General features: G+C 44.1%; 1 protein-coding gene across 1 annotated transcript in view; it reads right to left on the bottom strand.

Moving 5' to 3' along the window:
* The window catches only part of GALNT12 (polypeptide N-acetylgalactosaminyltransferase 12), a 72539-nt gene extending 59213 nt beyond the window's left edge, over positions 1–13326 (bottom strand). The window contains exon 1 of the mRNA XM_075826832.1: positions 12791–13326. Within this exon, the coding sequence (XP_075682947.1) occupies positions 12791–13209 (419 nt within the window). The 5' untranslated portion in view covers positions 13210–13326. The remainder of the gene's footprint in view (positions 1–12790) is intronic.
* Between the last annotated feature and the right edge of the window lie 672 nt (positions 13327–13998).

Below are 13998 nucleotides of genomic sequence, written 5' to 3'. Positions count from 1 at the left end.
TATTAAAACGAAATTAGTACAGCAGCGCCTAGTATATTTGGTCCTATTTTTTCCTCTCTCTTTGACTTCAGACATGTGGCGTAGCAGACACTATGGCGCAGAAGATGAACTCAACTCCAACACTATACTTAGCTCATGAACAAACACAATTACTGGATACAGGAACATTGGGAACAGGATACAACTAAGGGACCATTTGCTAATGAACATGGGTAGACAAAACAACGCTCAGGCAAGGAGAGGAAGGGCAGAGCTCTTATTATAGTCCGGGTTGTAGGGGATTGGCTGGGGAACTAAACAAGTGCGCGCGATGGCCCTTTAAGGCCAGGAGTGAGCGCGCACAGGAGTGAATGCCTACAGGACATCGAGGGGAGCTGCAACGGCGTGTGCCGGCATCTATGGAGAGTGAGACGTCGTCAGCGACCACAGGCACAACAGTATCTCCCCTTATGCCCCCTCTTCTTAGGTCCAGAGAGTAAGAGGAACTTCTTGATGAGAACTCGGGCATTGATGTCCTCTTCTGGCTCCCAAGACCTCTGGTCCGGACCAAACCCTTTCCAGTCCACAAGATAAAAAGCCTTTCCTCCTACCCTTATGCAGTCCAAGATTTCCTTCACCTCGAAGAAGTCAGTAGAACCGCTGGGAGAAACTGCAGAACCAGGAGATTTGCCGTAGCGGTTCAGGACCACAGGCTTTAAGAGGGACTCATGGAACGAGTTCGGAATTTTGAGATTAGGAGGCAGCTTAAGCAGAGGCGTAGCTAGGTTCTCCTCCATCCGGGGGAAAGATTCAGATTGGCGCCCGCCCCCCCCCCCCCAACTTCTTTCCCGACATCTCCTTCCCCCTCGCCGTGTTTGCTTGCTCTACCAATCAATGAGGTGTAGTTTTTTTTCACAATTTTTTTTACAAGCGATATAGTTCTATAAGGGAGTTACCATAACAATAAATTAAAAGAAAATACATTAAAGAGGCCACACACAACCCCTTGTACATAGCTCCACACACAGCCCCCTCTTGTAGTTAACACCACACAGACCCCATTGTAGATAGTGCCCCACAGCCGCCCTGTTGTAGATAACGCCACACAGCCCCCCTTGTATAGTGCTACACAGCCCCACTTGTAAATAGCGCTAAACAGCCCCTCCTTGTAAATAGAACCACACTGACCCTCTTGTAAATAGCACCACACTGACCCTCTTGTAAATAGCGCCACACTGACCTCCCTTGTAAAATAGCGCCACACTGCCCCCTCTTGTTAATAGTGGCAAACACAGCCCCCATTGTAGAGAGCGCCACACACAGCCCCCCTTGTAGAGAGCGCCACACACAGCCCCCCTTGTAAACAGCACCAACACAGCCCTCCTTGTAGATAGTGCCCCACACAGCCCGCTGCCCCCCTTGTTGATAGCGGCACACCCCCCCCCCTTGTAAATAGTGCCACACACAGCCTGCCACCCCTTGTAAATAGCGCCACACCCTACCCCTTGTAAATAGCGCCACACTGTAAACAGAGCGGAGAGCGGTAGCCTACCTCTACCACTGTCCGCTATGCCGGATGTGACTCACCGGAAGAGCTGAGGAGGTCATGCGGCGCAGGCAGCGGCGGAGTTCCTTCTAACTAGGGTCGGTGACAGCCCAGGAGTGGACCAGTGAGATCAGGTGACACTCCCACTCAGTCACAGACCCCAGTCAGAACGCTGCCGCATGGACTCCTGGCTCTTCCTAACGCTGATCGCTGCTGCTGATGTCCGACATACAGGGCGCTTATCCGCAATGATCAGCTGCTCCGCTACGGAGCCCCCCCTTTCCTACCACCTAGATGCGCCTGGGGCACATGCCCCCCCTAGCTACACCCCTGGTTTAAGCTTATAGGACACAGGGTTTATTTGCTGTAAAACCTCGAAGGGGCCGAGGAAACTGGGAGCAAATTTGTGGGAAGGGATCTTCAGACAAATGTTCCTTGAAGAGAGCCAGACCTGCATATGATTCATGCTATCCACTGCCTGAAGAATCGTGGACTTTGTTTGCTGCCAGATGTGAAGAAAAGTCCCGAATGAAAAATTGCCTGCAGGCATTTTTTACATGGTTGGCACTGGGAGAAGAACTCGTGGGTGCTGACTGTATACAATATAGAACAGAGAGGAGGCAGTAGACTCACTTGTATGGTTATTGTAAGAGAATTCCACCCAAGGAAAAAGCTGTACCCAATTGTCATGTTGGACAGAGACACAATAACGGAGAGAGATAATTCTCTAGTATTTGTTTGATCCTTTCCACTTGACCGTTAGACTGTGGGTGATAGGCAGAAGGAAATAGTCCAGATTCACATCCAAAAGATTTACACAGGGCTCTCCAGAATTTAGACGTGAGCTGTACAACCTGGTCAGAAACAATATGAAGAGGTAGTCCATGTAGATGAAAGATGTGTTGAATGAACAGATCTGCCAGGACCGGGTGGGGGTAGGCCCGTTAAAGGAATAAAATGTGCCATTTTAGAGAAATGATCCACTACTACCCAGATCGTAGTACATCCAGCAGAAGGGGGAAGGTCAGTGATATAGTCCATAGCAATTTGTTGCGAGGGAGCATCAGGCACCGGTAGAGGTTGGAGCAGACCATCAGGTTTTGAATGAGAGGACTTTAGGGCACAATTAGCACAGGAGGAAACAAAGTCCAAGACATCTTTAGGTAGTGAGGGCCACCAATGATGACGAGCAATAAAGTCCAGAGTCTTGCGGGCACCAGAATGCCCGGCCAGTTTGGAATTATTTTCCTGTCAGCAGGACGGACAAATATCATTACAGGAAGATTGTCCTTGATCTGCAGAGGATCTACAGCAATAATTCTAGAAGGATCAATAAATAATATGTTGAGGTTTCTCATTCGAGTCGTCAGTTTCAAATGACAGACATGTCATCAGCCTTAAAGGACGAGTGTTGCGAAAAAATATAATTTTATATCAATTTGCTTTGTGTTTTATTTATTTGTGTTTTACTTTTTTTTATTTTTTAACTTTTTCTTGTCTATGGGGGCTGCCATTTTTTTTTCCATCTCTGTATGTGTCGATTAACGACACATACAGACATGGAATACGGCACATAACGCCACATAGTGAATGCGAACGGGACCCGTTCCATCCACTACGCTGTACGCCGTCTGTGTGGGAACGGAGCATGCACCGCTCCCACACAGTCCAAATTGAAGGTCTTCGGCCGAGCGACGTCCGGCACCATTTTCTTGTGGACCGGAAGCCGCGGCCGGACAGTAAGATTACTACTTCCGGTCGTGGCTTCTGGACTTGTGTTCTGAAGCCAGCACTTGGAGCGGAGGGAGCAGACGGAGCGGACGGACCGGAGGGAGCGGCGGCAGGAGCAGGTAAGTTATTTCTGTGTATGTACGTGTTTTAGTGTGTTATTACTACTGTATGTAAACCTACTACACTGTGTGTTAGCTCAAAAAATGGCGACACACAGTGTAGGAGGTTTGAACGTTCAATCCCCTCCTTTCTCCTGGCACTAGCCAGGATAAAGGAGGGGGGATTCTGTGAGCTCACTAGAGCGAGTGTGTATTCTCAAATTTTGCAGCATAAAGCAATGTGGTTGCTTTACCACATGCCAGTGCTGCAATTTTGGGAATTGCTCCATCTAGTGACCAGCACTGGGAAATGTTATAAATTAGAATCTAATTTATAATATTTCCTGACTCGTGAAAAAATTAAAAAAATTAGAACAATGTTTAATCATTTATACACTAACTGTTTAACAAAAAAAAAAAAAATAATAATAATTTCTAGCGACACATTCCCTTTAATGCTTTTGTCCGCAGGGCGGAAGTGGAGAATAAATCGAAATCTGGCAAAGAACAGTGACCATCTAGCTTGACGAGGGTTCAGTCGCTGTGCAGACTGCAGATATGTAAGATTTTTGTGATCGGTGTAGATAATTATGGGATGAGCAGACCCCTCCAGCAGGTGTCTCCATTCTTTTAAGGCAAACTGGACAGAGAGCAATTCTTGATCCCCAATGGAGTAGTTGTGCTCAGCAGGAGAGAAGAGTTTGGAAACGAATCCGCAAGATACTGCCTTACACTTAGAATTCTTTTGGAACAGGACTGCTCCAGCACCAATGGAAGAGGCATCGACCTCCATAGAAAACGGTTGCGAAGAACAGAGGCAGACGTAAAGGCGCTCTTGAGGTTGGAGAACTCTACCTCTGCCTAAGGGGTCCAGTCCTTAACATTCACTCAGTTTCTGGTAAGAGCGGCGATGGGAGCAGTAAGGGACGAGACATTTTGAATGAACGGACGGTAAAAATTAGCAAATCAAAAAAATCTCTGTATAGCTCGAAGACCTTGAGGACGTGGCCACTCCAAGATGGATTTCACCTATTCCAGATCAATTTGAAGATTATGATTGGAGACAATGCTCAGGAAGGGCAAGGACCTCTTTTCAAATACGCACTTCTCCAGGTTCGCGTAAAATGTATTCCCCCTTAGCTGCAACAAAACTTGGCGTACATGCTTCCAATGCGTCATCAGATCTGGTGAGTAGATCAAAATGTCGTCTAGATACACCATCACACAGACATACAGAAGATCACAGAAAATGCCGTTCACAAATTCTTGGAATACTGCCAGAGCGTTACACAGTCCAAAAGGCATGACAAGATACTCATTGTGACCGTCTCGGGTGTTAAATGCGGATTTCCATATGTCACCCTTGCGTATATGAATCAGGTTATAGGCGACATGTAGATCCAGCTTCGTAAAAACCTTGGCTCCACGAATCCTGTTAAGGAGCTCAGAGAGAAGAGGCCAAGGGTACTTGTTTTTTTTTTTTTAACGTGACTTGATTTAACCCATGGTAATAAATGCATCCCTTTTCTCCACGAAAAATAATCCGGCTCGTAAAGTATGATGAACCCTCTCACCAAGTTCTTCTTGACATACTCTGACATGGCCTGGGTTTCGTGCGAGGAAGAACATCTGGCTCCTTGCTGAAGACATCATTGTAGCTTGGATGCTGTGGAGGCAATCCAGAGAGTGACTGCGGTAGTGGAGAAAGGACGGGATGAACCTGAGGCAGGCAGCAGTGCAGACATCGGGGTCCCCAGTGGAGGACATCTCCGGAATTCCAATCAAGAACTGTGGCATGCTGGCAGAGCCATGGCAATCCTATCAAGAGAGCGTTAAAAGCTTTAGTTAAGACGTAGAAGGCAATTAGTTCCGAATGAAGAACTCCTTTCTGTAGTCTTAGTTGCTTAGTAATAGACAGACTAGGGTCCAGCAGGGGCTGTCCATCAACTAAAACGACCGCCAGCAGGGGCTGTGCATCAACTGAAGACTGTCTACCAGGTCCTGCTGGATAAAATTTGCAGCTGCTACGTAATCCAAGTAGGCAGGTACACTGTGCGATCCTTCACTGGTGACAATTGATACAGGAATAGACCGTTTGGGAGAGAATTTAGTGGTTGAGGGAGATTTACCTAGGATTATCTCTCCAATCAAGCCTAGGTGCTGGAGTTTTCCGGCTTTAACTTCCATTGTGGCCACAGTACAGACACAATCCAGTCGATCGTCTGCGTTGTTGTTCCTGGTCGGCCAATCTGAGTCTATCCACCTGCATAGGCTCCTCCAGAGCGCAGAAGAGGGCAGTAGCAGCCTTTGAAAGTTTGGTGCCGGTGGATAAGATCTTCTCTCCTGATGGACTTCCAGAGTGTGCTCTTGGATCCATATATCGATCCGGGTTGCCAGAAGTACTATGAAGGAAGTTCTCGAGCTGCCAGTTAATATGAGGAGCAAGACCCTGCCAGAAAGTCGCAACCAAGGCCTCATTATTCCAAGCCAGCTCCGCAACCAGCATACGGAAGGAGATGGCGTACTCCCCTACAGTTGACTCCCCTTGATTGAGTCAGCAGTGAGACAGCTGCAGAGGATGTTCGATCCGGTTCCTCGAATACCATATGGTAAGTCTCTAGAAACAGTGGTAGATCAGAGAATTCCGGTCCCTCTCGTTCCAAGATGGGGTTTGCCCATGCCAGGGCTTTGCCAGCGAGGAGAGAAATAATAAACGCTAACTTAGCCTCATCAGAGAGGAAGAGATGGGCATATAACAAAGTGGATTGTACATTGATTGATAAAGCCTCTACAAACCTTAGGATCCCCATCATAGCAAGGCGGTAGAGGCAGCGAAATTGTAGACCCAGGGAATGCAGGAGCGTTAATAGGTAGTGGAACAGCAGAAGCAGCCAGAGGCGATGCAGTAGGATGAGCCAAACGCTGATTATCGAATTTACTGCCTTTAGGAGCTGATCCTGGCAATCTTGGTGGTCACGCACGTCCGTTTGCATCACCTGTACCGCCAACTTAAGTTGACCAGTGGGATCCATGGCCTAAGCATACTGTCACGACTCTGGGAGTATGTGGACCCACTAGGTCGCTCTGCCTTAGTGGAGTAGCAGCTGGCCAAAACACAGTCAATGTAAGTTTTCAGAACTTGAGTACCTGTATAGAAGTTCTGACAGACACATGGCGTACCAGGCACTATGGCGTAGCAGACTCCTCGGCAAAGATGACACTTGGAGTGGCAGGAGATGCTTGGCACAGAGGATGAACTCAACTCCAACACTAGACTTCGCTCAGGAACAAACACAATTCCTGGATACGGGATACAGGAAAAGGGAACCCTGGGAACAGGATACAACTAAGGGACCTTTTGCTAACGAAAATGGGTAGACACAACAACGCTCAGGCAAGGAGAGGAAGGGCAGAGCCCTTATAATAGTCCAGTGTGGCTGGAGTACTAAACTGACCATACAGGACATCGAGGGGAGCTGTTGCCGTGTGTGCCGGCGTCTCTGGGGATGGAGACGCCGGCATGAAGAAAGTTTCCTACGGTCGCGGCTGCCGATAAGTAGGACCAGCGAGCATGAGACAAAAAAGCAAGTATCTTATTGGTGGACATGGGTAACACCACCGAGACATATACACATACATATATATGTGTGTGCATATGAACTTTGTCATGTTTTGAATGGCATTTTGAGACAATTAAAATTTCACAAGTTTTTTCTGATTTTGTAGGAAAGCACACAAAATAAAAAATACGTTATTAAAGTAAAACGTGTAATTACAATGTAATGTTACAATAACAGGGAACGTGTATATCTGCAATCATTAAAAGAGTTAAGATATTTATTTACTTAAGGTACTTTATTGGGCACAATAAGCAGATGTTTTTTTTCTCAGATTATCACCATTCTAACTGGCTGGCACCCATGAAACCAGACGATAAGTAAATAATGGAATCTAATACAAAGCGATAAAACTTCTAAACCTTTACTAGGGTATTGAAGAGTTGGTTTGGCTTAAATAAAAAACACTATCTCCCTTCTTTAACCTTCAAAAATACGCTAAATACGCTGCTTGACAGTTTAAAAATAATGTCCACATCAGTACAAAGCTTAACAATAAGTTACAAATAACTCAATACAACAGGACATTATTAATAAAAGGAAGGCTGTATTCATGCAGTACACCGGGAAAATCCCCAGTCGCATCTTGCCAACTCAGGGGTGACAAATTTGTCAATGGTACTGCTCTCTCCTATTCTTCACACAAGCGGGGTCCACTGAATAACCATTGACCAATCCATTTGAACTCGAGATTTTGCCATACTGCCGAAGAGCCCCATAAAACCAGAATAACGATAACTGCCTTCAAAGACCACCTTCACGCCAACTTTTATGACATATAAAGACATTGGAGACAGAAATAACCCACACCATTCCACCGGGAACATATTAGGGTGGGCAGGCTGCTTTCTGGTCCGGATGCTAACGGAATGGCGGCAATCATCAACCCCTTATGAAACCCTGCTAAACCCATCCATTAGGAATTGCTCCTAATGGCCTCCCCTACAATAACAGTCATTCCCGGGCCTCCACTATACTGCGCAATGTTACATCCCTTTCTTTATTATGTATTACAAGTCACTAGTTCAGATAGACCTGTATATATGTCATTTTTTGTACAGGATGTGGTTTTACAAAAATCTCATTATTAACACCTAAAATCATAATTGTTACTTCTCGCTTTCTTTACTGCCTGCACAGTGCCAATCCAGCTTAGAGTTGAACAGAATAGTCTTTGAGTATTCAGGTTTTCAGCTCAAGGTCAGAAGGTTACTTAGCTGAGGGTAAAGGTGAGGTGGTTAAGCCACACTTTCCCTCTCACTTCCATGCCAATTATCTTTAAAGTTAAAACCCACTTTTGACAAACAGTGGTTAGTCAAGAACTGTAAGTTTAAGGAGTTGTCATATATCCATCTTATGTTTTTACTTATTTTAAGCTCACTTTTACGCTGTGCTGTGTAAGCAATAATCTGCAAGCAAGCAGATGTGAGATCTTATTAAGTATTTATTTTTATCAGGTTGTGTTAACACATGGCAATCAAATTGTGTTTTTTGCTACAATGCTCACAAAAAGATGACTTTTCAATGTGATTTAAAAAAACTGCAGCAAAAAAGACAAATTGACTGATGTGTGAACACAATCTTAAAGGCTAACTAAACTTTCTGAAAACTTCTGACATGTCAAAAGTTTTGATCGGTGGGGATCCCAGCACTGAGACGCCACCGATCGCTAAAACGAAGCGGCAGAAATGCTCGGTGTATGGACTCAGTAGAAAGTCTATGGGCCCGTATGCCAACTGCTCGGCTTTCAGAGAAAGGCTGATCAGAAACTAAGTGGCACAACTCTTACCCAAGCGCTTCTGCTGCTTCGTTTTAGCGATCGGTGGGGGTCTCAGTAGTCAGACCCCCACGGATTAAAACTTGTGACGTCACTATGACATGTCAGAAGTTTTCTGAAAGTTTAGTTACCCCTTTACCGTTTTTTTTCACGCAGCTATAATATGTCCTATTGTGGACAAGACCACATATAATTCTATGGTAGTGAATTTAGATTACCATAGAATTCTATAGAAATCGAAGTCTAGTTGATCAGGGGCATAACGCGGACACTAAAAAGCTGTTGTATTTTGTCCATTTAAAACCTGCCGAAGTGCACCCACACACGTAGCGGATTTGTTTTGAGAATTTTCATCAGCTGATCCACTGCGTTTCTGCTGCATGTGAATATACCCTTAGGCCACTTTCACACAACAGTATTTTGCTACAGTATTTGGAAGCCAAAACCAGGAGAGGAACCTACAGACAAAAAGTACAATGAAAGATTTGCACATCTTCTGTTTTGGACCCACTCCTTGTTTTGGCTTACAAATACGGATACAAAATACTGACCAGAATAATATAGGAGAAAGAGACTCCAGGCCAGGATCTCACACAGTTTTAATGCAGTTTTTGGCTTCATTTTTTTTGCCAAAGCCAGTAGTGGACCCAGAAGGCAGGAAAAGTATAGAGAAAAGACTGATGCAGCTCTTTCGTTTGTGTTCACTTGTGTTTGCCGCCAAAAACTGCATCAAAACGGTGTGTGTGATCCTGGCCTTATAAATTAGGCTTGCTACATCATGCAGTGCATACTCATTAAAGGGAAGGTGTCATGACATTTTTTTTTATTATATAATATTGCTTTTAGTATGATATTAAAATAAGTTTTATTTATTTGTGTTCTTGTGTTGTACTTTTTACTTTTTCCTTACTTTTACTTCTCTATGGGGGCTGCCATTTTTTTTTTTCATCTCGACACATACAGTGATGGAATACGGCACATACATCCCCATAGAGAATGGGAACGGGAGCCGTTGCATTCACTGCAGTGTACGCCGTCTGTGTGGGAACGGCGCATGCGCCGCTCCCACAGGGACCAAAACTAAGCTCGTTCGCAGAGAGAAATCCGGCGCCATTTTCATGTGGACCGGAAGCCACTGCCAGACAGTAAGATGACGACTTACGGTCGCGGCTTCCGGCCATATGTTCAAGGCAGCGAAGACGCAAGGTATAGGAGCGGAGGCGGCAAAAGGAGCAGGTAAGTTATGTTTGTGTATGTGATGTGTGTATTATGTTTGTGTATGTTCACGTTATACTGCCTTATTACCACTGTATCTAATCCTCCTAGAAGATTCAACCCCCTCCTGCTCCTGGCACTAGCCAGAATAAGGGAGGGGGGATTGTGTGAGGACACTAGAGCGAGTGTGTTTACCCCAAATTTGCAGCATAAAGCAATGAGGTTGCTTTACCACATTGACCATGCTGCAATTTTGGGAATTGCTCCCTCTAGTGACCAGCACATGGAAATGTTATAAATTAGAATCTAATTTATAATATTTTCTGACTTGTGAAAAAAATAAAAAAATTAAAACAATGTGTAATCACTTATATACTAACTGTTTAACTGAAAAAAAAAAAAAATTCTAGCGACATATTCCCTTTAACACGAGTATCTAAATGATACTAATACTTGCATTGGGTTACACAAACAGCACATTAATAGCAGGACACCATTATCAACCCTCACAAATTTTACCGATCATAAAGATGGACAACCCATGTGTGCGCGCACAGACGCTTGTTTAACATTAACCCCGCCCAGTCCCTGTCCATACACACCCAGTTCCCTTTGTGCCCCTACAAAGTAATAGTACCACCCTGTGGGCACACACTTTCATAGTGCGCTCTTTGTATGGCACACAGTAATAGTGTCCACACACAGTGCTGATCCCTCCTTAGTGGCCCTGCACAGCAAAAATGTCCCATTTGTGCCCTCACACAGTATCATGTCCCAAAGTGACCCCACACATTATCAAGCCCCCATAGTGCCCCTATACAGTATTATGCCACCACCCAGAGTATCATGCCCCAGAGTGCCGCCCAACACTGTATCATGCCCTATAGTGCCCAAACAGACAGTATCGTGCCCCATAGTGCCTCCACACACAAAGTATTATGCCCCCATAGTGGCTCCCACAAGGTATCAGGCTGCAGAGGGTCACTGGTAGAGCAGGGAGAGAAAAATCGTGCTTTGCCCACGGTATTACAAGAAATGTAAGATTGTGATCAGGGCTTCCTTTGCTAATCTCCATTACATTATGTTGTAAAGATATTTAGCAACTTGGATTGCATATATTCCTGTCAATTTATGTCCGAATGTATATGTAAGCGACTATATAATATGTATGCAACCTTTATAATATAATATATATATATATATGTGTGTGTGTGTGTGTGTGTGTGTGAAATGAAAAAAGTAAACTGAAAGGTGAAAAAAATATTACAGATAGTGATGGCATTCAGATTTCAGGCTGCTATAAATCAGGCATAAACTGTACATTACATCTGACTGTACATGTGCTCCACCCTGTTAAAGGGGTTCATTGATGACCTATCCCATATGCTCCACTCTATTAAAGGGGTTCATTGATGACCTATCCCATGTGCTCCACTCTATTAAAGGGGTTCATTGATGACCTATCCCATGTGCTCCACTCCATTAAAGGGGTTCATTGATGACCTATCCCATGTGCTCCACTCTATTAAAGGGGTTCATTGATGACCTATGCCATGTGCTCCACTCTATTAAAGGGGTTCATTAATGACATATCCTCAACAAAAATGAAGGGGCCACAGCCACAAACCACATCATTTTCGAAAGACAAAACTTAAAGGGCTCATCTGGTTACAGGAAATCAATGTTATTTTTTGTCTAATTAAAAGTCAAGCAATTCTCCAATATATTTTCTGTATTAACTGCTCACGGAGAACGTTCATTGTTTACTACCAATGGATACTTTCATGTCCATGGTCATGTGATGGACACAGAGGTGCTGCGATCATTCAAAGACACATCTCTAATATACATAAAGTAACGATCCATGCAACTGTGTGCCATCACATGAGCAATGCAGAATTTTATCAATGAATGTTTTTGCTGAATAACAGAGTTTAAACCTTCATTCAAAAGGCTGCTACTTAATGCTAAATTTCTCCTGCGTGATGCGGCTTTCCACAGTGATAACAGATTATCGCCGGGAAATGAGATGAGCCAGACTGTTAATCTGGCTTCATTTTAAATAGAGGTTGTCTTTGTGACTGGAGTTAACCCCATTATACCACTCGTTCTCTCAAAAAGAGAGTCAAGGAAGCGGAGATATGGGGAGTTATTTGGTGGGATATAGGACTGATATAGGACTAATATATTGATACAGGTTCTTGGTCAAGAATATATTTTTGTGACCACAACGGTCTTATCATTTTAGGCAGGCACAGCTAAGGCAAGTCTGTAATGTGAGGACTTCTCCACACAACACAACTCCTGGACCCGTCTATCTGACCTGTGGGGCGCCCGATAGTGCGATAACTTGTGCCATAACTAAATTTTAAGTGCAACCTGTTATGTCATCTAATGGTTTGGCATGAAGACAGAACTAAATATTGTGTGATCCATCAAAGGGCAGAGTTCTGTCCATGGGCATCAGTTACAAAGTAATAATCTAAAGCAAATATAGGTAGAGAAAAGAGATTAAAGTAAAATTTTATGGGTGAACCCATCTTTTTCGATACTGGTACATACGTGGTATGTTCAGAATCACTATTTCTAACAGCATGTCCATTTACACACCCAATTATGGCCCATCATGATCTATTTCATAGAAATAATGTCCATGTTAATTGTAAAATTTATCTGAACTGCTTGAACATAATAAATGCAGAGAATACGTCCTGAAAATGAAGAATTAGAATATTCGAACTGGCCATACGGTCCATATATGAAGAAATTATCATTCATATCTAAGTAGGCCTCACCACTAACAATTCAGGGGTTAATTTGGACTTACATTGGGTTCCATCTCTCCTCTAGGCGGCGATGTAGTGAGATCTTCTCACTGAGGTAGATGTTTATCTGATGTTTGCTGATACTTTCCTCTTCCAGTTTCTTTTCTTCCCCTTGAAGATTAAGTCTTACTGGGCGACCAAACTCGCCCAAGGCATGTAGGTCCAATGGTGGTTTTTCATACACTGGTCTCCTCAGCTGCTCATAGTCTAGTTCATTTTGATTGACCGGTTCTTCTCTACGTTCATGATGCTCCTCAACTTTCCGACCCTCAAAATTCTGGGTATCACCGTCTTCTGCATCTTTACTGAACAATAGGAAACCAAAGAACAACATACAGGCGACAGCAGCCAGTAGGCAAAGACCCTTCCTTCTCCTCAGAGGTTGCCAAGCACTTACCAAACCACGTCTCCTCTTATTCATGATTTATATCTCCGTCACACTCACTGATCTAGCGGAAATACAAGTAGACGTCTCAAGGAAGTCCTATCAATATATGCCAGGTACTCGCCCCTTCCACAAGTACCGAATGCTGACCACACATAGAAGTTCTATACTATTTGGACAAAATAGTAACAACTAATAGACAACAGGACAGATTACTTTACAAAAACGATCTATATAGCTCAACTACTGCAGTATTAACCCCTTCTGAGACTTATAGATCATACCAAAAGTTACCTTTATAAGATCCACGTATTCCAAGCTCGTTTACTACTCTACTATCCAGGTCTCAGGTCATATAAAAAGTCACCTTACCAAAATATATTTCAAGTTCAAATCCCACTCAGTCCCTACTAACCAGGTCTCATACATACGGATCATAGAAAAAGTAACCACTAGAAAAACCATGTACCCCACCAGGTCTCAGATCTTTGTAGAACAGTTTTAGAAACTTTCTAAAAAAAAAAAATCAATTACTAAGACACTGCACCACTCAATGCCATGGAATCACTAAAGTACCCACAAAGTACCAATTTAATGCCCAAATTGCAAAGTCAAACTTTTCCGCGCAGTCCAGTCATCCGCCTATCCTGCTCACCACATAGACACGTACATGTCACATACAAACTTTGAGCAGGTGACCGCTGAACCGCAGACCTGGGTGATACAGAAGAGCTGTCTATAGGTGGCTCGGCTCTCCAGCACAGTCCACTCCTGTTCTATGGTCCCGGGTGCGGACGTCCCTCTCTTGTCCGGGACACCGTATCC

The sequence above is a fragment of the Rhinoderma darwinii genome, chromosome 5 (genome assembly GCF_050947455.1).
Source record: "Rhinoderma darwinii isolate aRhiDar2 chromosome 5, aRhiDar2.hap1, whole genome shotgun sequence".
Taxonomy (NCBI): domain Eukaryota; kingdom Metazoa; phylum Chordata; class Amphibia; order Anura; family Rhinodermatidae; genus Rhinoderma; species Rhinoderma darwinii.
The sequence above is the reverse complement of the archived record's forward strand: the minus strand, read 5'-3'. Positions and strand labels throughout refer to the sequence as shown.